This window comes from Balaenoptera musculus, chromosome 5 (genome assembly GCF_009873245.2).
Source record: "Balaenoptera musculus isolate JJ_BM4_2016_0621 chromosome 5, mBalMus1.pri.v3, whole genome shotgun sequence".
NCBI classification, from domain to species: domain Eukaryota; kingdom Metazoa; phylum Chordata; class Mammalia; order Artiodactyla; family Balaenopteridae; genus Balaenoptera; species Balaenoptera musculus.
This window is the reverse complement of record NC_045789.1, coordinates 88,603,000-88,625,719: the sequence shown is the minus strand read 5'-3', so window position 1 is coordinate 88,625,719 and position 22,720 is coordinate 88,603,000. Positions and strand designations below refer to the sequence as shown.

Below are 22,720 nucleotides of genomic sequence, written 5' to 3'. Positions count from 1 at the left end.
CAACATGGATAGACCTAAAGAATATTATACTTAACGAAATAAGTCAGTGAAAGACAAAACTTACATGATTATCACTTATATGTGAAATCTAAAAAATAATACAAATGAATTTATATACAAAACAGGAACAGATTCACAGACATAGAAAACAAATTTATGATTACCAAACGGGAGAGGGAGAGGGGAGAGACAAATTAGGAGTATGGGATTAACAAACTACTGTACCTGAAATAGATAATCAACAAGGATTTACTGTATAGCACAGGGAATTATACCCAGTATCTTGTAATAACGTTTAATGGAGTATAATCTGCAAAAAAAAAAAAAAAAAAGAATCACTAAGCTATACACCTGAAACTAATGCAATATATTGTAAATCAACTATACTTCAAGTTTTAAAAAAGGGTTGTGATAATGACTAAGTTGTCTATTTACTAGTATGGAGAGATCTCCAGAATATATTATGTTATAAAATGTAGTGCATAATGGTATGTATAAGCTGCTAATATATTGTATATAATAAAAAAGGAATCAGAATATTTTTTTAAAAGAGAGAGTCATGATGAGACGTACATTTCCTGAGAGGAGACCTTACCCTGGGGTTTCTCCTATCAACTCCCTGAGATTATGTGCTAAATTCTGTTTATATGTGCGTCTTGGGCATGGAGTGGGCGATAGAATTTATATCCCAGCAAAAGGTGTCCATAACCCAACAAAGAACCCCTGCAGATTGGACAGTGGGGTGCAGATTGACTCAGCAGATGAGTCTAGAGCCAGGGAGCCTTGTGGGGAGGTGTTTTCAGTAATTCAGGTATGAATGATGGGCTTAGATGATTGATGATTGTAATTATGTTGCTGAGTGTTACCACCCTAAACTATATTTGAACTAAATTTTCAGGCATAGGTAATTATGCCCTAATTTGGCATTTTTGCTTGAAACAAATCTATTTGACTTAACAATATGCTCCATCTTCTGGAATTCTCTTATCCCTAAAGATGTATCTTTATTTCAGAAATATTTGTGTGTTTTTTTTAAATAAAAGCTGTAAATAATCTTGTAAGCTTTAATTGTAGATTAAAGTTAGTACGTGAGAAATTTTAATTTTAATTTTAAAATGCTTGTCTGAACAGATATGGGGACATTCTAGTTCTGAGGTCTATTACAAAGATATACCAGTGGCTATCTGCTGTTTTAGGTTTATTTATTCATATCCTGTCTTGTTTACAAAGGAGTAAAGTATTATACAAATGGGTGTAATAGAATATAAAAGTGACAGGATCAGGATCTGGGAAAGAAAAAATAAAATAAAACCTTATATGTTTTAATTTGATTTTGTTTTGGTTTTTTATTTTAATTTGGTTTTGACCTTTCTGATAGCCAAAAAGAGTAAGGTACTCTGACCGTGTACATGATTGTGTAGCTCTCTGGTTTTAACCCTTTTTTTAAAAAGCTGGTCTGAAAAAAATCAGGTATTATTTTATATTCTAAAGTAAATCAGTGCTTTGAAACCAAGGCTTAACAAACAAAAACGAATACCTGTGTTTCAAGCAACAGAATTCATTATTCAGCCAGTTCCTTAATTGAGTCAAAATGCTTGTGTTATTGAAACCGAAAGTGGGATCCGGCTGCTCACTGCTCAAAAACCAAAAAGAGGCAAGGTTGGTGGAAAGGAAAGTTTGCTTTATTTTAGATGCCGGCAACTGGGGTTGGGGGAAGGGCGGACGCCTGTCCAATGGCCAACTCCCCTCCCCCCTCCTACAACCAGCGGGCAAGAGCTTTTATAGATGGAGGGAGGGGGCTACATGCAGAAACAGCACAGTCAGCTCTGACAGTCGTCCTGAAATTGGTCATGCGGTGGTCTGACCAGCGTCATCTTGGTTGTTGTAAGTACAGTTACTCTTCACTTCCAGGGTCGGTTTGTTCGCATTTCCTTGAGGCCAGTTCTTGGAATTGTGGCAGCTTAGGTCATGGCTACAGTCTGGTCATCATGTAGTTAACTTCTTCCACTTGATGGGGGTTTCAGTATCTATAAGACAGCTCACAGGATATGGCCCAGAATATTATCTATAGCCCTTGAGGAGGAACTAAAGGTCTTTGACTATGCTTAGTGACTAACCTGTTATTATTTGGTCTCCTTTGGCTGTCTTCCTTTGTTTCCGCATTTTCTCATTTCTCTGATTAAACTTATTCTCCGGCTAAGGTTTTTCCACAGACAAAAGGCAGGCAGAGGACATAGGGTCCTGCTCCGTTTCATTATTTCAGTCATTTATAATTATCCCTTGAATCCCTCTCCCTTCTAATTTTACCAATTAACATCATGATTTGTGCTTCGTACAACCAAGTCTTTTGTCCTAGTGTATAGTAAGTTTTTAGTTTTGCACACATAATCAGTGACAATTCTCATTCTACATATAAAGATGTGGACTGGAATTAGGAACTAGTATGAAGGCATTTCTTTTAAAATTTGACTAGAAATGTTTATTCAGTTAAAATTTTTGAATTTTACATTAAATAGCAGTAGGGTCACGATCAAGCTCAATAAGAGCATTCATTTTATATTCTACCTGTGCCTACTTGGAACACTGGACCTCAGAAGTACTTATTTATTTGAAATATATTTTATATACAATCTGAAAAAAGTGGCAGAAATGATTAATAAAACAGTTTTATTAATACAGGGTGAAATTCTATTCAGTGATATATAAACCAGAAGCTCATTTGCAGATTCAGTAAAAATTGATGTTAAAGAAAATGAAAGTGACGCTTTCGTACCTCCTGAGTACTTGACTCTTTACTAGATATTTTTATGTTTGTTATTATTTTTCCTCATAACAGCTCTACATAGTTGTCTGCATTTTGTAACTTGGCTCAAATGGGTTAACATGTTGCATCTGTTTAATAAGGGAGTCTAAGTCTGGCAAATCTGCAACATTTCGGCATTGCCTCTGCCTGGGGTCCTTATCATCTCTTCTCTGGATTTAATGATCTTCTAAGTGGTGTCCCTACCTCTTTTCCCATCCTTCTTCCACATTAGACCAGAACAATCTCTCTCAAAGCAGATAGGATCCTCTCTTTTGTGATTTAAAACTCCCCTGATTTGTCAGTCAGTATAGGCTTAAGCCCTGACTTTGAGCACCTTTGCAGTCTGCCTCCGCCCAACATACCTGCCTTAATCTCTTGTCATTTTCAGCTTCCCCTAAGCCTAGGCACTCAGAACTGTTCTTCAGTCCCAGTTCACATTTCCCAGTGGTGCCCTTTGCATGCTGTCGTCTCTCCTTGGGTGCCTTTTCCTCTTCCTCTGGAGAACAGTTTTTCCTTCAAGCTCCAGCTCTGTCTTCCTAGGCTTCTCCTGCCACTCAAGGAGTTCTGATTTCCCTAGCACTCCATGGGAGTACTGGGGTCACATTTCACTCAGAAATTGGATGTTAAGACAGCACATTGGGGGAGTTTCCTGGTGGCCTAGTGGTTAGGATTCCGGGCTTTCACTGCTGCAGCCCGGGTTCAATCCTTCGTCGGGAAACAGATCCCACAAGCCATATGGTGCAGGCCAAAAAAAAAAAAAGGACTGCAAATTGGGCATAGTACAGTTGAAAAATAGCTTAAAACCAACCGGGAAGTAGAATATATGTAGTTTTATGTAGATAGTACAGTAATTCTCATGCCCACTAAAATTTGAGGACCAGTGAACTAATCCAAAGGAAAGCAAAGTCTATATGCAGAAGTCTGTGAGTTCACACCATCTGCCCTTGACCTATCGCACCCCTACCATGGTATCAAATGTGGCATAGATGGAGCATTCTAAAATGTTTTTCCTTGCCTGCAATGTTTAGTCTATTTCTAAAAATAATCTTCTCTGATGTAAAGATGTAGTAATAGATGTGTTTATTCTTTGGGAAATGAAAAAATGAGTGGTATGTAAAGGAGGGGATCAGATTGTAAAGTCAGGGCATAGATCCACTGTTGCTGAAGTGTTTGTCACACTACATTCCAGTTATTTGTTCGTGCGGCTGTTTGTTTCTAGAATGTGTGCACTTTAAGGCTCAAATGGGTTTTTTCCCTCGTATTTAGTCTTCTCCCCAACACAGTGCGTGCTCAGTAAATAAATGCAAGATCATCAAGTGTCTTCTCAACTCCCAAAGAAATACTAATATTTTGGATAGCTTTAAGACTGAATAATTTTTGCTATTATATATTTGAAATTTTTTAGTCTTGTAGAATGACTCTCATTTTCTTTGTACCATTCCGCTTCTAGATTCTCTACAACAATCATGTATTGTTTTTAGAGTCAGGAAAACATTAGGTGTTACTTAAATTAGTGTGTTTAGATTAACATGTTTAGAATAGGATTTTTAAAATCAAAAGAGGAAACTAACTGAATATTTCATTCCTTAGCCATGCTGGTACCCACATTTATTTTCATGGTAAGGACAATGCTTATAAACATAAATTTTGTAAATTCTTTTTGTCTTTTCATTCAAACATAACCAGCCTAGAAGATTTTAAGGGAAGAGCTTAAAAGGAATCCTAAACCATAAATACAATGAGTAACTACTATTACTAGTAAAGGTTTATTTCTCTGATGTATTAAATACTTCAGATCTTCCAGGATCTAAACCATCTAGTTTATACCGTTCAAGTATTATGACATTTATTTATTAGTATGGCTTTATGTTGAAACCTTTATGCTTATCTCACTATTAAACAGTCTTTACAACAACTAGTAAAATGCACACCATCTGTATATTAAATATTTTCAAATACCTGAAGGAGACATCCTTATTTCTAAAGTACACAACAATGGGAATTTTTTACCTGATATGCAGGGAAAAAAAGAAAATGAATTATTAAATTTTTATATGAACAGAGTAGAATAGGCTGTAAGCTATGCATTGTTTCATAACCTTATTTATATGCTCAAGTAGCAATTCCAAGAGTATGTTCAAACATGGAATGTAATATAGTTTACTTTTCCTAGTTTTACTTTTCCTACTTAAGAATAGACTCTTAAATAAAACTTTACTTTAAATGCTACCTTCTCCAGTTCTCTTAACTCACTTGCCCTGCGTCATGCTTCCCCATAGCACTTTTTCATTCTAATACTTGGTATAATTTACTTGTTTGTGATGTTTATTGACTCCTCCTCTGCTGAAATACGAGCTCTGTGAAGGCAGAGATTTTGTTTGTTTTCTTACTGTTGCATCCCCAGCACTTAGAACAGGGCCTAGCACGTAATAAGCATGCAATAAATTTATTTGTTGAATGAGTGGGTAAGGCAAGTATTTAGTAAAAACCAGACTATTTAGACCAGTATTTGTTTAGGTCCAGTGTCAAATGGGGTACGTATGTGGAACCATTCACTTCATTCAGTCTCTGACTCCATTGCTCCTGGACATAGATGCATTCTAGAATATTTCAAAGTTACCAGTTGGCAAAAATTATTTGATTTTAATCCTGTGCATTTGTCTGTGTATATGTATGTGTGTGTATAAGCATACATATGTCCACATATATATATTGAGAGCAGTTACTCCTCATCACATTCTCTGCTGGGCATAAATGGATGAAATAAAAATTGTAGTTATGAATAGATGGTTAAAATAATGTCAATGAACGGAAGGTTTTTATCTTTTTTGAACTGATGAAAACCTCTCTTCTTTCCACAGATCTTAAATCTTTCTCAGGCATTGAGAGACAGGAGGAGTCCTGTCCAGCTAGTACAGATGCCTTGTGTGATTGTGGAGCGCAGTCAAGGTGGAGGTCAGGGTCGGATCGTCCACCTCAGCAATTCATTCACCCAGACTGTCCACTGCAGGAAGCCTTTTTTTTCCTCCTGGTAGCAGATGTGAGAGAAAGAAACTGTTTGGCATTATTGTGTTGTTACAACATTACCGCCCTGTAAACCTGCTGGTAAGAGCTCCAGTTGCCAAAACCTCAAATAATATAAGTTTCTAAAAGGTTTTCTTTTGAATGTAATTGAAGTTTACAGTTTTTTGTCCAAATATTAAATTTCTATTTCAGGGAAGAGGTGATATATCTCCTATATCGTATTTTTGTAGAAAAATTGTATTTTATGTTGTTGATGTTAGTTTCAGAGGTAATTTCATAGTTTACACATTCTGGAATGACTATAATTACTCTAGAATTCCAAACAGAAAAATAAGGTGTTTGTTGACTTTGAATACAATAACTTTTTATATACTTTTTTAATATTGAGAAGAATGGTCATGTTAACTCTTCTTACATTATAAAAGGCCTTTGAGGATGAAACTGCTCTTATGAGCTTTAATAGAGTAGTTAATAGAAAATAGTTAAGAATAAAGCAATGTTGCCTTAATTTAAAAAGCTGCTATTTTAGAACTTGAATAAATGCTCCTAAAGTGACCATTATTAGGGACCAGAAAATTATATTTCAAGTTACCAATGACTATTTTCTTTTGTGTACTTCAGAATATTTTTGGCCAATTATTTTGTTATAGTGAGGGGAAAAAAAATCTAATGCTATCTCCCCCTTTAAAAAAATGGAAACACTCAACTGAGACTTGAGGGGAATAATATGAAATTAAGATAGATCCCCAGTATTTTGAAATTCCAGAATAACATTAAAAATTCCCTCTGTTTCTTGCATGGGATCAATACTTAATCAGTTAGTACCTCAGAGTACTGATCTCGTTCAATTTAGTACTTCAATTAGTATTAAACTTCACTGAAAGGTAAACCATAACTCAAACTGTATACTGGGTTGCATTTTCAGGTCCTAGGACATAACCTCTTAAAAATAATAGTAGTGTGTAGGGTACTTGAAATTACTGATGTTATTATAATTACAGTCAACTTTAGAATACTAGTCCCAATTAAAGGGGGACGTAACAGAGATAACCATTAAGTCATTTTTATTTGATTTTGAATATCAGTATTTCTGGCATCCTGGGAATTTGTAGTACTTTTAACTTACCAAGTGATTGAAATTGAGATGAGCCCGATACGAAGATTTGATCCCAAAGAAGCAGGAGCTTCATTCTCTTCTTAGGCTCCAAACAAATAACATCACCACTCAGACTAAACTGGGCAGTTTGTGGTCTTGGCCTTTTGTTGTTAAGCTTTCTGTCCTGTAATTTTTTAAATTAAGTTATTTTTATGTAAAAAGTATTTCCTGAAGGTTGAATTAGGATGGAAGTCAGATCTGCCGTTCTCCCTTCCTTCACATCTTTCTCTTGGTCTTCGTGGATGTGATGAGTGAGGATACTGCTGTCCTAGTGGAAGTCCATTGGAAACCTGTGTTCTCCTACCTCCTCTGACCCTCCATGATCTTAATGTTGAGATAATGGAAAATTGACTGGAAATTCAAAACTCAAGCTAATATCTTTAGATAAATACCAGTAATTAAAATGTGCCTTTTGAAGATGTGTTCTTAATGAAATAAGTTGTTGTGATGTGGGTACTGCTTTCATAAAACAGGTTTTTCAGTATTTTGAGAATTTCTATATTAATTTTAAAAATGGAAACTTAGTAAGTTGCTACTGTTTTATACCCTAAAATTAAAATAGTGTGGAAATATTTTTAAATGGTCTGACCAGGCCAGAAAAGTAGAGTTGAAATATTTAAGATATGATTACAAGTCAGTACATTGGTTTTATTTTATAAATTTTCATGAACTTCATTTTTATTTAAATATTGTGTTAATATTTTCAGTGAGTATATTTATAGTGTCAAACATGGTAGACGAAAGGTAATAAAAATCACTGTCTTAAGACTAGATTTCTCCTGAAGTATGTATATTGAATATTTAGAATGTTTGTAAATACATTTATGTTTATAAATGATGCCAAACCACCATTTTCTTACTGCATATATTAGTAGTATAGTTTAATACTTTATCATTCCAAAAGACATAATTAACTGGAATCTTTATAATTAGAGACATTTTCATTTTTATTTGAATATAAGCTGCCTTACTCTCCCCCAAATTTGTCAGCAGTTGAAGACTACGGAAACATGTTTTTTGCAGTCTTGAAAACGATTTGATTCACAAAATTTTTTTTTTTAAGTTTTTTACTAATGGAATTAAAACCTTATGAAAAACAATGGTGACCAGTTCTTTGATCAGATTACATCTTAAATCCTTTTACAGATATATGAAGAGACAGGCAGCATCTTATGTTTTATAGTCTGCCTTCTTTCCCAAAGTTGCCTGGGCAGCTGTACAGAGTAGTGGCAGAGATCCTCAGTGTGGCTTTGTCTCCAGGCCTCTCTCATGGTGAGTTTGGAGCCATGTAACCGAGTTCTGGTCAGTAAGATGTGCGGATGAGGGATATATGGGGCTTCCAGACCTGGCAGTAAAACTCACTGCGTCACAACCAGTGGTCACCGTTGACCACTCTCTTGCCTTCCCGTTTGGCTATAAACAAAGAATTTGCAAAGTGGAAGCAGCCAGGGCATGTGAGTCACTGCTTGGAAACCTACCAGGAGAGCGTGCTGACTGCATTGGACTGTGACATGAGCAAGAAATAGTGCTTGTGTTTAGTCACTAAAATTTTGCATTTATTTATTAAAACTTACCATAGTCTGTCCTATCCTGGGCGTTAACAGTGTAAATAGAAAAAAAATCATTTTAAAATAAAAAACCAATTATAGAAGGCTGAATGGCAGCAGCAATGAGTATTTAATCTCAAATCCCCATAGAACAACTAGGATAGCAAAAGAAAAATCACAGTGACACCATCTTCACTAAAATTAGATGATAGAATATCCCTGTGGATCCCAGAAATGAGCAGTTTGGGCTAAATCCATCAATAGCAAAAGGATCACATGGGAAGAACAGCTTTGGAGGAGTGAATGGAGGGAAAGTGAGGGGGACCTGTGATGGTACAAAGAGCCCAGAATCTGCTGACATGTCGTCAGCCCCAAAAGGAGGCGCCCCCAGTCATCGTGGCAGTCTCAACTGGTGCATCCAAAACCACAATCAAAATTGGGAGAGGGCTGTCCAGCATTCAACTGGCAGCTGTAAAGGGAGCCTGCAGGAAGGTATGAGGGTGCCAGGGCAACCTGGTCTTCAGGGTTCCCAGAAGTAGCTGGTGAGAGCACATAGGCCTGCCCTGAGAGAAGCTACTGGATATAGAATAGACATTGACAAGGGAAGGACCCTGGGGATAAAGGAGACAAGGTTCTGATACAGATAGAAAAGGGGACCAGATGAGACAATTCAGAAAGTACTAAGAAGGTTCATAAAAAACTATGTCATCTGGGAATTCCCTGGCGGTCCAGTGGTTAGGACTCAGCACTTTCACTGCTGGGCCCAGGTTCCATTCCTGGTCCAGGAACTAAGATACTGCAAGTCAAGTGGCATGGTCAAATAAATAAGTAAATAAATAAATAAATAAGAATAAAATATCAGCTATTACAAAAATAATAATAAAAATAAAAGTTATCTTAAAAAAAAAATGTTGGGCTTCCCTGGTGGCGCAGTGGTTGAGAATCTGCCTGCTAATGCACGGAATACGGGTTCGAGCCCTGCTCTGGGAAGATCCCACATGCCGTGGAGCAACTGGGCCCGTGAGCCACGACTACTGAGCCTGCGCGTCTGGAGCCTGTGCTCCGCAACAAGAGAGGCCGCGATAGTGAGCGGCCCGCGCACCGCAATGAAGAGTGGCCCCCGCTCCCCACAACTAGAGAAAGCCCTCACACAGAAACGAAGACCCAACACAGCTAAAAATAAATAAATAAATAAATAAATTTATAAAAAAAAAAAAAAAAAATGTTATCTAATACTTTGTAGTAACTACAGAAGAGAGAACCGTAGAACTACAAAACCAGGAAACTCCAGGCCTACCTCACCACCTACCCAGGAATCTTCTGAAAATATAGGAGGAAAGTATGACAAAGTCCATTTCACTTAAACATGACCACATCATACAATATGCTTTAAGAAAACAGGATAACAGCGTGTATAACATACCCACAGAAAATGAAGATATCCTAGAAACTTTTACAAAGCAGAAGAAAACAGTAATATTTGTTAAAATGCTGAAGAAATTCAAGACATGATAGAAGCCAAGAAAGAACAATATAACATCAAAATCAGAAAAGCTCAAAAATTAGATGGACAAGCAACAGGAGGAAATAAAATGAGAGCTGACAGAGCTCAGAGGAAATATTGGAGTTAACAGTATGTTTCAGAAATAAACTAGAAGGAACCCGAGAGCAAATAGACAACATATCCACAGACACTCTACAGCAAACATCATACTTAGTGCTGGAAAATCTAAAGCTTTCTACATTTGTTTTCTGTTGCTGCTGTAATAAATTACCACAAACGTTAGTGTTTTAAACAACACAAATTCATTGTCTGACAGTTCTGCAGGTTAGAAGCCTGATACAGGTGTCACTGGACTAAAATCAGGGTGTCAGCAGGGCTGTGTTTCTTTCTGGAAGCTCTATGAGGGAATCTGTTTCCTTGTCCTTTCTAGTATCGAGGAGCCTCACACATCCCTTGGCTTGTAGCCCTCTCCATCTCCAAAGCCAGCAACAGCGGGCTGAATACATTTCTCATCACATCATTCTGACATTGACCATTCTGCCTCCCTCTTGCACTTTTAAGGGCACTTGTTATTACACTGGGCCCACCCGGGTAATCTAGAATAATCTCCCTATGTTAAGGCCTGCTTATATGTAACCTTAATTCCATCTTCAACTTTAATTCCCCTTTGCCATGTAATATATTCAAAAATTCTGGAGATTAGGACATGGACATCTTTGGGGGCCAGTATTCTGCCTTCTGCACTTTCTCTCTGAGATCAGTCAGGTGACAAGGGTGCCTGCTTTCACAATTCATATTCAGTATTGTACTGGAGAGCATAACCAGTGCAGTAAAGGCAGGGAAGAGGTAAAAGGAATGAGGTTCAGAAAGAAAGAAAGAAAATTGTCATTATTTATAGATGACATAATTATGCATGTAGAAAATTAAAAAGAATCTACCAATAACTGTTAGAATTGATAAGTGAACTTTGCAAGGTTTATATACCAGCAACATTAGTTAGAAAAAGGAAATTTTAAAAGATACCATTTATAGCAGCACCAAACACATCAGATTTCTAGGGATAAGTCCAACCAAAGATGTGTAAGCTCTCTACACCAACTATAAAAAGAGTACGGAGAAAAATTCAAGATTTAAATAAATGGAGGGCAACACCATGCTTATGTATAAATAATATTAGCATGTTGATGCTCCCAAGTTTGTCTATAGTTTCAACACAATCAAATCCCATCAGGATTTTTTTTAAAATTGACAAGCTAATTCTAAAATGTATATGGCAGTATTCTGGCCAACCTATGAGACAAGAGCAAAAGTTGGAGGACTTATATGCTACCTGGTCTCAGAACTTATAAAGCTACAGCAATCAAAACAGTGATAATTGGGGTAAAGATAGACATAAGATCAAGGACACAGAAAAGAGAATCCAGAAATAAACCCTGCATACATGGTAAACTGATTTTCAACAAAGGTGCCAAGGCATTTCAATAGAAAGGGAAGTCTTTTCAACAAATGATACCGTAATACACACACACACAGTGAACTTTCACTTTCACCCCATACAGAGACCTAAGTATGAGAGCTAAAACTTCTAGAAGAAAACAGGAGAAAATCTTAGTGACCTTGTTTTTACAGAGATTTCTTAGAGCACAAATGGCACAAACCATTAAAGAAAAAATTGATAAATTGGTCTTCATCAAAACTAAAAACTTTTGCTCTTCAAAAGACACTTCAGAAAATAAAATTTCAAATCATAAACTGGGAGAAAATATTTGACAAATATATCTGATAAAGAATTCCAGAATATATAAAGAGATTGCACAACTCAGGAATAAGAAGTAAAATAACCCATTTAAGAAATGAACATAGGGGCAGGACAGGAATAAAGATGCATACGTAGAGAATGGACTTGAAGACACGGGGAGGGGGAAGGGTAAGCTGGGACAAAGTGAGAGAGTGGCATGGACATATATACACTACCAAATGTAAAACAGATAGCTAGTGGGAAGCAGCCGCATAGCACAGGGAGGTCAGCTTGGTGCTTTGTGTCCACCTAGAGGGGTGGGATAGGGAGGGTGGGAGGGAGACGCAAGAGGGAGGAGATATGGGGATGTACGTATATGTATAGCTGATTCACTTTGTTATACAGCAGAAACTAACACAACACTGTAAAGCAATTATACTCCAATAAAGATGTTAAAAAAAAATGAACAAAATATTTTACACAGACACTTCACAAAATAAGATAAATGAATGGCCAATAAGCACATGAAAAGATGCTCAACATTATCACTAGGGAAATGCAAATAAAACCCACAATGAGTAAAGTTAAACTTAACACCTATCGCACACCCAGCCATTCCTTTTCTTTTACCCACCCAAGCAAGAGAAATGAAAGCAAACGGCTACATAGAAATGTTCACAGCAACCTTTTTTTTTGTAATACCCTAATCTGGACACAACCCAAGTTCACCAACAGGTGAATGGATAAGCAAAAAAATACATCCATACAATGAAAAGGAAAAGTCTATGTACTGATAAACCCAACAACATGGATGAATCTCAAAATGATTATGCTAACTGAAAGAAGCCAAACACAAAGAGAACATACCATATGGTTCCTTTTATATAAAATTTGCTAAAATGAAAACTAATCCATTGTTAAAGAAAACAGTCCAGTGATTGCTTGGGGACTGAGGTGGATTACTGGGTGGGGGCGGCGGGGATGGTTTGCATGGGGGCCTGAGGAAATTTCAAGGGATGATGGAAATACGTAGTGTCTTGAGTGTGGTCCTGATTTCATAGGTGAGTACATTTATCAAAGATCATCAAATTGCACAGCTCATTGTATGTAAAGTATTCTCATGAAACAATAAACAATGAATTACCACTTCAAACCTATCAGATTCGGGCAAAAGTTAAAGCCTGATAGTTGGTAGAATCATTTTGGAGAGCAGTCTCTAGTAAAATTGAAGATGCAAGTACCTGGTAGTATATGCATTCAAGGAAACACAAGATTGGTCAATGCTGTAGTGTTTATAATACTGAAAAATTGAGAACAACCTGAATATTAACAGGAAATGGATAAATTGTGGTATACCCATACAATAGAAGACCACAGAGCACTAAAAATAAACTATAGCCACATGTATTGAAATGTGCACACAAACTTGAAAACGATGTTGAAGGAAAAAAACACTTAGTTGCAAAAGTATTTACACATCTCATTTATGTAAATACAAAACAGTACTACGGTACTTTTTTATAGTTGCTTTTTGACATATGCATACATGTAAGTATATTAAAAAGTGGACAGGAATGTCCTTCTCCAGCTTCAGAATAGTTGTTACCTCTGGGCTAGGAGGATATAGAAGCAGATCTAAAGGTTACCAAGTACACTTTAAGTATAAAATTTTATCTCTAAACAAAATCTGAAGCAAATATGACCAGATGGCCACATTTGTTAAAATCTGGGTGGTAGGTGAGTTTTTATACGTTATTCTCTGTTATTTTCCGTATGCTTCAATTATTTCATTTTTAAAAATAAGCTTTTATATGGGAGCACATTTATGTGAATGCTTTGTTTGCCACCTTTCTTGATTTGCTATGGCTGTCATGAAAAAATATCACAGGTGTGGCTTTAAACAATGGAAATATATTTCCTCACAGTTCTGAAGGCTGGGAGTCCAAGATCAAGATGCCAGCAGGGTTGTTTTCTGGTGAGGACTTTCTCCTGGCTTACAAATCGCTGCCTTATTGTGTCCTCACATGGCCTTTTCTTATCGCACTCACATCCTGAGGACACGGTTCTATTGAATGAGGGCCCGCCTCATTTAACTGTAATTACCTCTTTAAAGGCTGTATCTCCAAATGTAGTCACATGGGGGCTAGAGCTTCAGCATATGAATTTGGGGGAGGGGTCACAATGCAGTCCATAGCACTACCCAAACTAAAAACCTATTAGGCACCTCCACATGCATTAGGCTCTCTGAATGCGGCCAGGCTCAGCCTCGACCTTGGCCACTGCTGCAGTCCCAGCCACCTCTTAGTCATATCCTCAGTGGAACACTGAAATAATAAGAACACCCATCTGTAAATATTTTCTGAAGTGAAGTCTGAGAGGCTTTCTTCTTAGCAATGTGTAGGACTTTTCAACCTGAATTCGTAATAATTATTTTTACAGCTGAGATAAATGTCTTGCTTACTGCCTCGCTCCTGGTTCTGTTCTGCATAGTTGTGAACCAGAACAGCTCCGTTTCTCAATCATGGCAGATACATGAATTTGCTTTAGCCTTTTCTCATTTGCTAAAATCCCAACACCTGTATGGACAACAGTTTGTATGATAGATAGAAGTCACTCACCGAGGGCTTCCCTGGTGGCGCAGTGGTTGGGAGTCTGCCTGCCAATGCAGGGGACACGGGTTCGAGCTCTGGTCTGGGAAGATCCCGCGTGCTGCGGAGCGACTGGGCCCGTGAGCCACGATTGCTGAGCCTGCGCGTCTGGAGCCTGTGCTCCGCGGCGGGAGAGGCCGCGATGGTGAGCGGCCCTCGCACCGCGATGAAGAGTGGCCCCCGCTTGCTGCGGCTGCGGAGAGCCCTCGCACGGAAACGGGAACCCAACACAGACATAAATAAATAAAATAAATAAAAATAAAATTAGAAGATAGCAATAGCAACAACAACAACAACAAAGTCACTCACTGAATTCAACAAACATTTATTTATGGGTACTCACTGTATGCCAGGTTCTCCAAAAGGCAGTAGGAAGACAGAAATCAGTAAAATACAGTTTCAGCTCTTGGAGTCACTCTTCAGATACTGCTCAAAGGCAGCAGGAAAACCGGAAAATGGTGATAGGTCTAAAATGAAGTATTTTCGAGGGAATAATGTCTTAATCTTTGATCGTGTGTGCACATCTCTACCTTTGCCTCTTAGACTGTGAATTCTTTGCCTACAGGGGAGGGAAATGAAATGCTTTGTAAACACAATGCTTCACTGGCTTTGACCTGAGCTCTCAACATTTTTCTTATTTATTAATAAAAGCATATTTTCAATGTCTAGGTTTGTATTGTGGAGAGCGTGGCTTTCATTCAACATCTCAATATATTTAATCCATTCTTTGGAGGTAAGGGAGTAGATAGTCTCCAAAGATGGCTGTCATCACTTCCTTCCCTCTTTGCAAGCATGTAGTTTTCCACCCATGAGGAAGCAGAGTCTACCTCTCCCCCATTTCTATCTGGGCTGGGCTTGCAACTTGCTTTAATCATCAGAATGTAACAAAAGTGCAACTATGCCAGTTTGGGCTTAGTCTTTAAGAAGACTGGCAGTCTCCACTCACCCTGGGAAATCAGCTGCCATGTAAGAAGTCAAATGGGACTTCCTTGGCAGTCCAGTGGTTAAGACTCCATGCTTCCACTGCAAGGGGCATGGGTTTGATCCCTGGTCAGGGAGCTAAGATCCCGCACACCATGTGGCACAGCCAATTAAAAAAGAAAAAAGTCCAACTACCCAGAGTCCACCATGCTGTGAGGAAGCCCAAGCTAGTCATGTAGAAAGACTACAATGAAAGAGAGGAGAATAAGACCATTCTACTTACCATAACATCATGTCTCCTAAATTAACAAAAAATTCCTATTATCTGTTATATAGACCGTATTCATATTTCTTTAATTATTCACCAAATATATATTTTCTAGCTAGGTTTCTTTGAATCAAGATCCAATCAAGTTTTATACATTGCATTTGTTGTTCTAGCTTTTAATCTAGAATAGTTCCTTCACTTTCCCCATGACGTTAACTTTTGGGATATTCCCCATACTGGATCTATCTCATTATTTCCTCTTAGTGTTCAACTTGATTGTCTATCCCCTGTAGTTCCTATACATTGGAAATGAGATCTAAAAGCTTGAATAGGTTCAGGTTAAACATTTTTGGCAAGAATATTTCACAAATGATTCTGTGTACTTCATATTGCATTTATATCAGGAGTTAGAAAAGAGAGATTTAATTTTTATCAACGAATTCATCATGTTAGGAGAGGAAATCCCAAAAAAAGCCAGAGAGCTGTGGCAGCAGGAACTCTTTTAACAAATCAAAACATATTCTTGTCTATGGAGTGTGGTTAGATTTCCTCCTACCCCCATTTCTTTGAAAACTTAATTCTTGTCCCATCTTTTTTTATCAATGAGTTTTTCTTATTTAGCTCTTTTTTGATGATGATAATGATGATGATGATGATGAGTTGGTTTCCATCAAGCAAGTCTACTAATCTGTCATAATATCAAAAAAATATTGTCATGAATGGTAGTAATTAAGCATAAAATCTGAGGAACAAAATACATAACTTGGAACAAAGTCGTGTATGACTTCTGAGAGCTTTTATTCATTGCCGTGAGCTATTTTGCTTTTACTCAGTGTTTCTCATCTGAAGATCCCCAAATGTTAAGTGGGCCCATGGATTGAACTGTGAAAGTATATAATGAAAATACATTTATCTAACAAATTGCATTATTAATCAGCATCATCTTATTCAGTAAATTTTAACCTGCTTCAGATTCCATGTAAAGAGTTCTCTGAGAAAACAAATCCTTAAGCTTTGAAGTTTTTATTCTAAAGCTAAATAATACAATAGGTTTAACTATTGTCTTTTTTGAAATACTGCAAACTTACTTATGTTCTAATATTGCTTATCTTCAATAAATAGAAGATAGGCCACAATTCTCTTTTGGCTGAGTGTGAGATTGGAATAGACCTGTAGTTAAGTCCTGGCTCTGCTCATTAGCTCTATGCCCCTGGGCAGATCTTACAATCTCCCAGACCAGCTTTCTCTCCACATGTAAAATACATGAGCTAATGCTAACTTCAAAGTTTTGTAACAAAGATGACATATAATGTCATTTCACGTATTTTGTGAAAAGTGTGGTACAAATTCTGTTATGGATTCAGTTTTTTATCGGAGCAGCTGTCTGTGTGTGTTAGTGGCACTTTGGGATTTTTGGTTTTAGATGATGAAATAAAGCAAACATCTGTGTTTATGGGTTTGGATTATTGCATAAATTTTTAGATTGGATATCATCTTTCCTGGAGCATGGTGACAGATTTGGAATCAAAGCCTATTTTAAAGTTTTCTGTTGTGTGACACCCGGGGTTGATCTGGGGTTGAGAGGAAAAGGCACCTGAGGTCACTGGGTAATAGTGAGAGATTTGTCCGAACATGACTCCCTGAGAAACTAAGTGACTTTTCAAAAAGGTATTTGTTCAGAATCCTGACATCTGGTTCCAGCTGGTGAAATGCTAATCTGGCAGCCGGTGGCTGGTACCTCTGCAGGTCGCCTTGTGGGTTTTTTAAGACCTGAAAATGGAAAGCGTGTGATATCAAAAAGAAGCAGCTAATCTCTGTATGCAAAGAGATGTGTTTATTTTTCCTTTGACTCCAGGAACCCTGGCTGCTCCTCACCTCTGGTTACACAATTCCCACCTGACTGTTAAGGCTTCTGAAACTATTGAAGCTTTCAGAAACAGTAGAAAAATCAGGTAGCCTTGCCTTTCCCAGGAGTCAGAAAGTTGTGTAAACATTTAGGGCTGATCCCCTGGCTGCCGGAACTGGTTTAACCAGGTTCAGCGATGCTTGTGCCCAAAAGTCTGTCAGGGTGAATAAGACTGCCTTTAATCTCAGTGTGGCTTTGGGAACAATCCAGAAAACTATTCTACCCTTCAAGTGTTTGTTTTAAACTGCAGCACTTACAGGTAACTGTATTTCAACCAAGGCACCGGTTTAGACCAAGGTCGCCACTGCCCTGGCATAGTTTCTAAGCAATGTAACATTCAGCTACGCCTACTCTCCGTGCTGTAGATGAGGAATTGGATACGCTTAATTCCCTCAATCTCTTGCTTAAATGCTGCTCAATTACTGGGACAACATCCCCCTTAATATGTTTTGAGGGCAAATATTACTATCTTTATTTTAAAGTTTCAAAAATCTGTGGCTCAGAGAGGGCAAGTTGTCATTGCTGACGTGGAAATTTGATATAATCTATAGAGGAATGCAGTAGAAAAAGCCTTTGACTCTGAATGAAGGACGGAAAGGTAGCAGAATATGCCACTTTGGTTTAAGGATGATTTGGAGCTGAAGGCAATTGAGAATCAGCAGATATAAGAAAAGCTCTCTGCCCTCCCCTTATTTGCCTAAATGCAGAACATAATTTGTAAAGATACCCTCCTCCCCGCCACCTCCCCTCTCGATCAAGAAGAACAGAAATAAATCACTATAGACAATTCTAGACCCTTATTTACCTTTAGTAAATAACTTGGATCACCTCTATGGTCCCAACCCTTTCCCCTTGTCCTCGCCTTCCCACAATTTGCCACCTGTAGGAGCTCAAAGTCCTTCTCATGTCATGTCTCTAAAAATATACTGTTCTTTTGTCAAGATGCTGTGTAAGCCTAGGTTCTAACCACCTCTTTGAGGTACTCACCTCTGAGTGCTCCCATGTGTATGCTTGACACACATGTTTATAAACGTCTGCTTGTTTTTTTTCTTATTAATCTGTTTTTTTGTTAGTTTAATTTGTAGGGCCTCAGCCAGAGAACCCAAGATGGGTAGAGGAAAGAGATTGTTTTTCCTTCCCTACAAGATCAACTAGATTCTAGTGGAGGTTCCATTCATACTTTGGGGAGGTTATTTGAGTTTCCCCTGTATGTATGTGTATATGTATGTGTATATGTATGTGTGTGGGTGTGTTTACTTATTTAGTTAAATGTGCTACCACTTATAAAGTTCTTACTTTGCCATGTTCTGTGTTTTTCATGCTGTGTAATCATCCTCTTTTTTCTCCTCCAGATCTGCTCCCCGCTTTCCCCTTCTGCTCTATGCTCTGGGAGGCTGACCTTTATGGACGCCATCAAAAGTCACCTCCACATCTCATCTCTGGCTGTTGTTTTATTTTTTCCAGTAGGAGACACTGACAGACGAAAGATCTGAGGGCCAAAGGAGGAGACTGAGGCTGGATATTTATCCCCCAGCTTCTTCCCTGTGGGCCTGTCATGGTTAGCTGAGGCCCTCTGCTGAAGGCCATCGCTCTGTAGGGCTGTTCCTTCCATATAATTATTCTCTTTGGGTTTCAAGTAACTTCCCTGGCCCTGTAGACCTGGGGTGGAAATAACTTCCTGCTAGTAATAGCCCTAAGGGAATGCACTTTCCCTGGCAGTTTAACTTAACTCTGCCCACAACCTGGTAAACAGCCCCCTTATGAAGCTTCCTTCAATTACCCCATGTGAATGTGCCATTTGTTTCCTGCCAGGATCCTGAATGTCACACATGTGTGTTCATTTCATTCTTTCCGCAACCCAGAAGCCACGTGTATTATTACACATAGTACACCTGAGAAAGGCTCAGAGATGTTAAACAACTTGCCTGAAGTGACATAATTAATTTGTGAAGGGTGGAGCAGGATTCAAAGTGGGGGTCTGTACGGCTCAGCTACCCCCCGCATCAGGCTGAGCGGTATTGGATCACCTCTATGGTCCCAACCCTTTCCCCTTGTCCTCTTCTCGTAAAAAATACTTTGCCGATCCTCTTGACCCTCTTAAAATGAAATTCATAGATAATGTAATCTAACTAAACACCTAATTTCAAATAAAATACACAAAATATTTTAAATTTATTTATTTTATTTATTTATCTTCGGTGGTGTTGGGTCTTCGTTGCTGCATGCAGGCTTCCTCTAGTTGCGGCGAGCAGGGGCTCCTCTTCGTTGCAGTGCACGGGCTTCTCATTGCGGTGGCTTCTCTTGTTGCAGAGCACGGGCTCTAGGCACACAGGCTTCAGGAGTTGTGGCTCATGGGCTCTGGAGCGCAGGCTCAGCAGTTGTGACACACGGGCCCAGCTACTCCACGGCATGTGAAATCCTCCTGGACCAGGGCTCGAACCCATGTCCCCTGCATTGGCAGGCGGATTCTTAACCACTGCGCCACCAAGGAAGCCCACAAAATATTTTAAAATAAAAGGATGGTTACTTACAATAAAATATACGTTTCACATGTAAATGCTCAGCATGACCACACTGTTACATTATAATGAAGTTGTCAGGTGCACGTACTTTCTTATAATGAATACACTTGGATTCAAGATAAGTAAGACAAAACTGAATTTTTCTTTATATATGACATTTTGGAATCAGAGCTAAATTAGGATATTTGTGTAAAATCACTGAGGTGTATTAGATTTTGCTCAAAAATATTCACTCTTTGCCCTCCACCTCCATGGGAGGAGTGTACTTTTACTTTTCCACCCCTTGATTTTGGGCTTGCCAGTGTGGCCTGCTTTGGCCAAGTGGGAGAGCCAGGCAAGACTGAAATAAGGCGTGAAACGTGCTGTGCAGTGGGACTTGCCCTCTTGTGCCTCTGCCATTATCATGAGAAGAACGGCTCCCAGGTGTCTGCTGCCCCTCCAGCCTGGGCCCACGATGAGACACAGTGAGCACACCTGAGCCAACCCAAGCCGGGAGCAGGCTCAGCTGACCAAGTGTGAAGCAGGACCACCCCGCTGAGCCCAGCCAAATCAGTCAACCCCCAGCTAACCCACAGATGTATGCGAGAGAATGACTTGTTTTAAGCCACTATGTTTTAGAATAGCTTATTATACAGAAATTGCTGACAGATAAGCAATGAAGGTAACAGCTTTAAAGGCAGATACAGATGGGGTGTACTGGGAATTCAGATTACATGAGTCACGTTGTTGTTGATCATGTGAGTTTTCCACAGTGGTGAAGAATTTTTTTTTTTTTCTGGACAAAGCAAAGTATAATTGCCCCCTGATATACACAGCTGTTGCATTCCTGGCATATTCAGATATATTAAAACTGTAAGAAACTACTTTGTGTAAATTAAAGTTGGAGTGTAGATTCAAATAACTATAAACAGGTTACTCACCTACATAAGTGTCTTTCCAGACTCTAGAAGAACTTGTGCAGGATTGAGAGTAGTTAATTCTTCATTGCACAGGACTGTCCTAACCATTACAGATCATTTAGCACAGCCCCTGCCCTCCACATTCCAGTAGTGTCCCCCAATCACTGTCACAACCAAAAACACCTCCTGCTATTTCTAAAATGTGCCCCTAGGAGGTGGCACGGCCCTTGTTGGAATCACTAGATGAGATGACACAATGGTTCCTTCCAACTCAAACATCCTCAGATTTTTTTTTTTTTTTAAATATTTATTTATGGCTGTGCTGGGTCTTCGTCTCTGCGCGAGGGCCCTCCCCAGTTGTGGCAAGTGGGGACCACTCCTCATCGCAGTGCGCGGGCCTCTCACCATCGCGGCCTCTCTTGTTGCGGAGCACAGGCTCCAGACGCGCAGGCTCAGCAATTGTGGCTCACGGGCCCAGCTGCTCCGCGGCATGTGGGATCCTCCCAGACCAGGGCTCGAACCCGTGTCCCCTGCATTGGCAGGCAGACTCTCAACCACTGCGCCACCAGAGAAGCCCACATCCTCAGATTTTTAAAGTCTGATTTTAGTTGTCATTTAATCAGTAATATGTACTAAATGTCTCTTATGTGCTAGCACTGTGGATATAAGGATAATATGTGCTCATTGCTCTCAAAGGGCTTCCAGGGTAAAGGGTAACAGAAGCCAGCAATCAGGCAATTACAATGTAGAGCGATCATCAATACCACTGATGTACATTCAGTGTGCACACAGTACGCAATCTCAGTAGCTTATGCTACAGGAGGACATAAGAGGAGCGTCTAACCTAATCTTGGGGCCCAGGGAAGGCTCTCCCAGAGGAGGTGATGTCTAAGCAATCATGAGAGCGGACTAGGTGTTAACCAAGCAAACAGGAGTAAGAGGTGAACAGATGAGGAGCAGGCAGCACGCGCTTTCCCGGAAGCAAGGACTAGGGTGGCCTATCTGCTGCAGAGGTTGCTGAAGGGGCCTGAGCATTGGAGTTGGAGGGATCTTGGTTCAAATCCTGCCTCATCTCTAACCCTGAGCCATTAGAATAACTGCTCACTACGTTCCAGGCACTTCGGTAAGTGCACTACATGAATCGTCTCTTTTTATCCTCCCAACAGGACCCTCTGTATACAGAATGAGAAACTGAGGCACAGAAAGGTTAAGTAACTTGCCTGACCTAGCAAGTGGTGGAGTGGGATTAGAACCAAGACCATCTGACTCCAGAGCCAACTTTCCTCACGATTACCCTACACAGCCCAACCTCCGATCCTGTTTCCTCATCTGTAAAGTGCATATAATAGTATAGCTCCCGCGAGTTGATATATAAATGAAACATTTATATATTTAAGCACCAGACACGGTGGTAGAATATTCTTTTTTAAATAGCTATTCAGATTGTAATCCTTCCATTTTCAAAGGAGGAGCATCATAGTCTGGAGAGCATACAGTACATGATTTTAGTTACAAATAACATTTTTGAAACCTGAAGTGCCATTACAAAAAAAAGAAAACCCTATTTTAAAATTAAGTTTAAGTATATATCAGAGAAAGCACAAAAAACAAGTGGCTTAAACAGACAAGAATTTACTGTCACATAAAAGGAGTTGAGTTTGATAGTCCAGTTTCTCCTATTTGGACCTCAGGGTCCAAAATGGCTGCTGGAGCTTCCATCATTGTATCTGCATTCCACCAGCAGGGAGGAGTAGGGGGAAAGAATAAGGAGATAAACCTCCCAG

The 22,720-nt window shown here is 39.0% G+C and overlaps 1 protein-coding gene across 3 annotated transcripts in view; it reads left to right on the top strand.

Annotated features, from left to right (window-relative positions):
- Window positions 1–8,462, top strand: part of PI4K2B (phosphatidylinositol 4-kinase type 2 beta) — a 32,240-nt gene extending 23,778 nt beyond the window's left edge. Inside the window, exons 10-11 of one of the 3 annotated variants that reach the window (XR_005019973.1) lie at window positions 5,665–5,908; window positions 7,146–8,461. Coding sequence is in view for 2 of the 3 variants with exons in the window: in XM_036852876.1 (XP_036708771.1) it covers window positions 5,665–5,838 (174 nt within the window). In the remaining variant the exon portion in view is untranslated. Of the gene's footprint in view, window positions 1–5,664 lie in introns of all 3 variants that reach the window. The other 2 variants (XM_036852876.1, XM_036852875.1) reach the window with 2 other exon arrangements.
- Window positions 8,463–22,720: the final 14,258 nt, after the last annotated feature.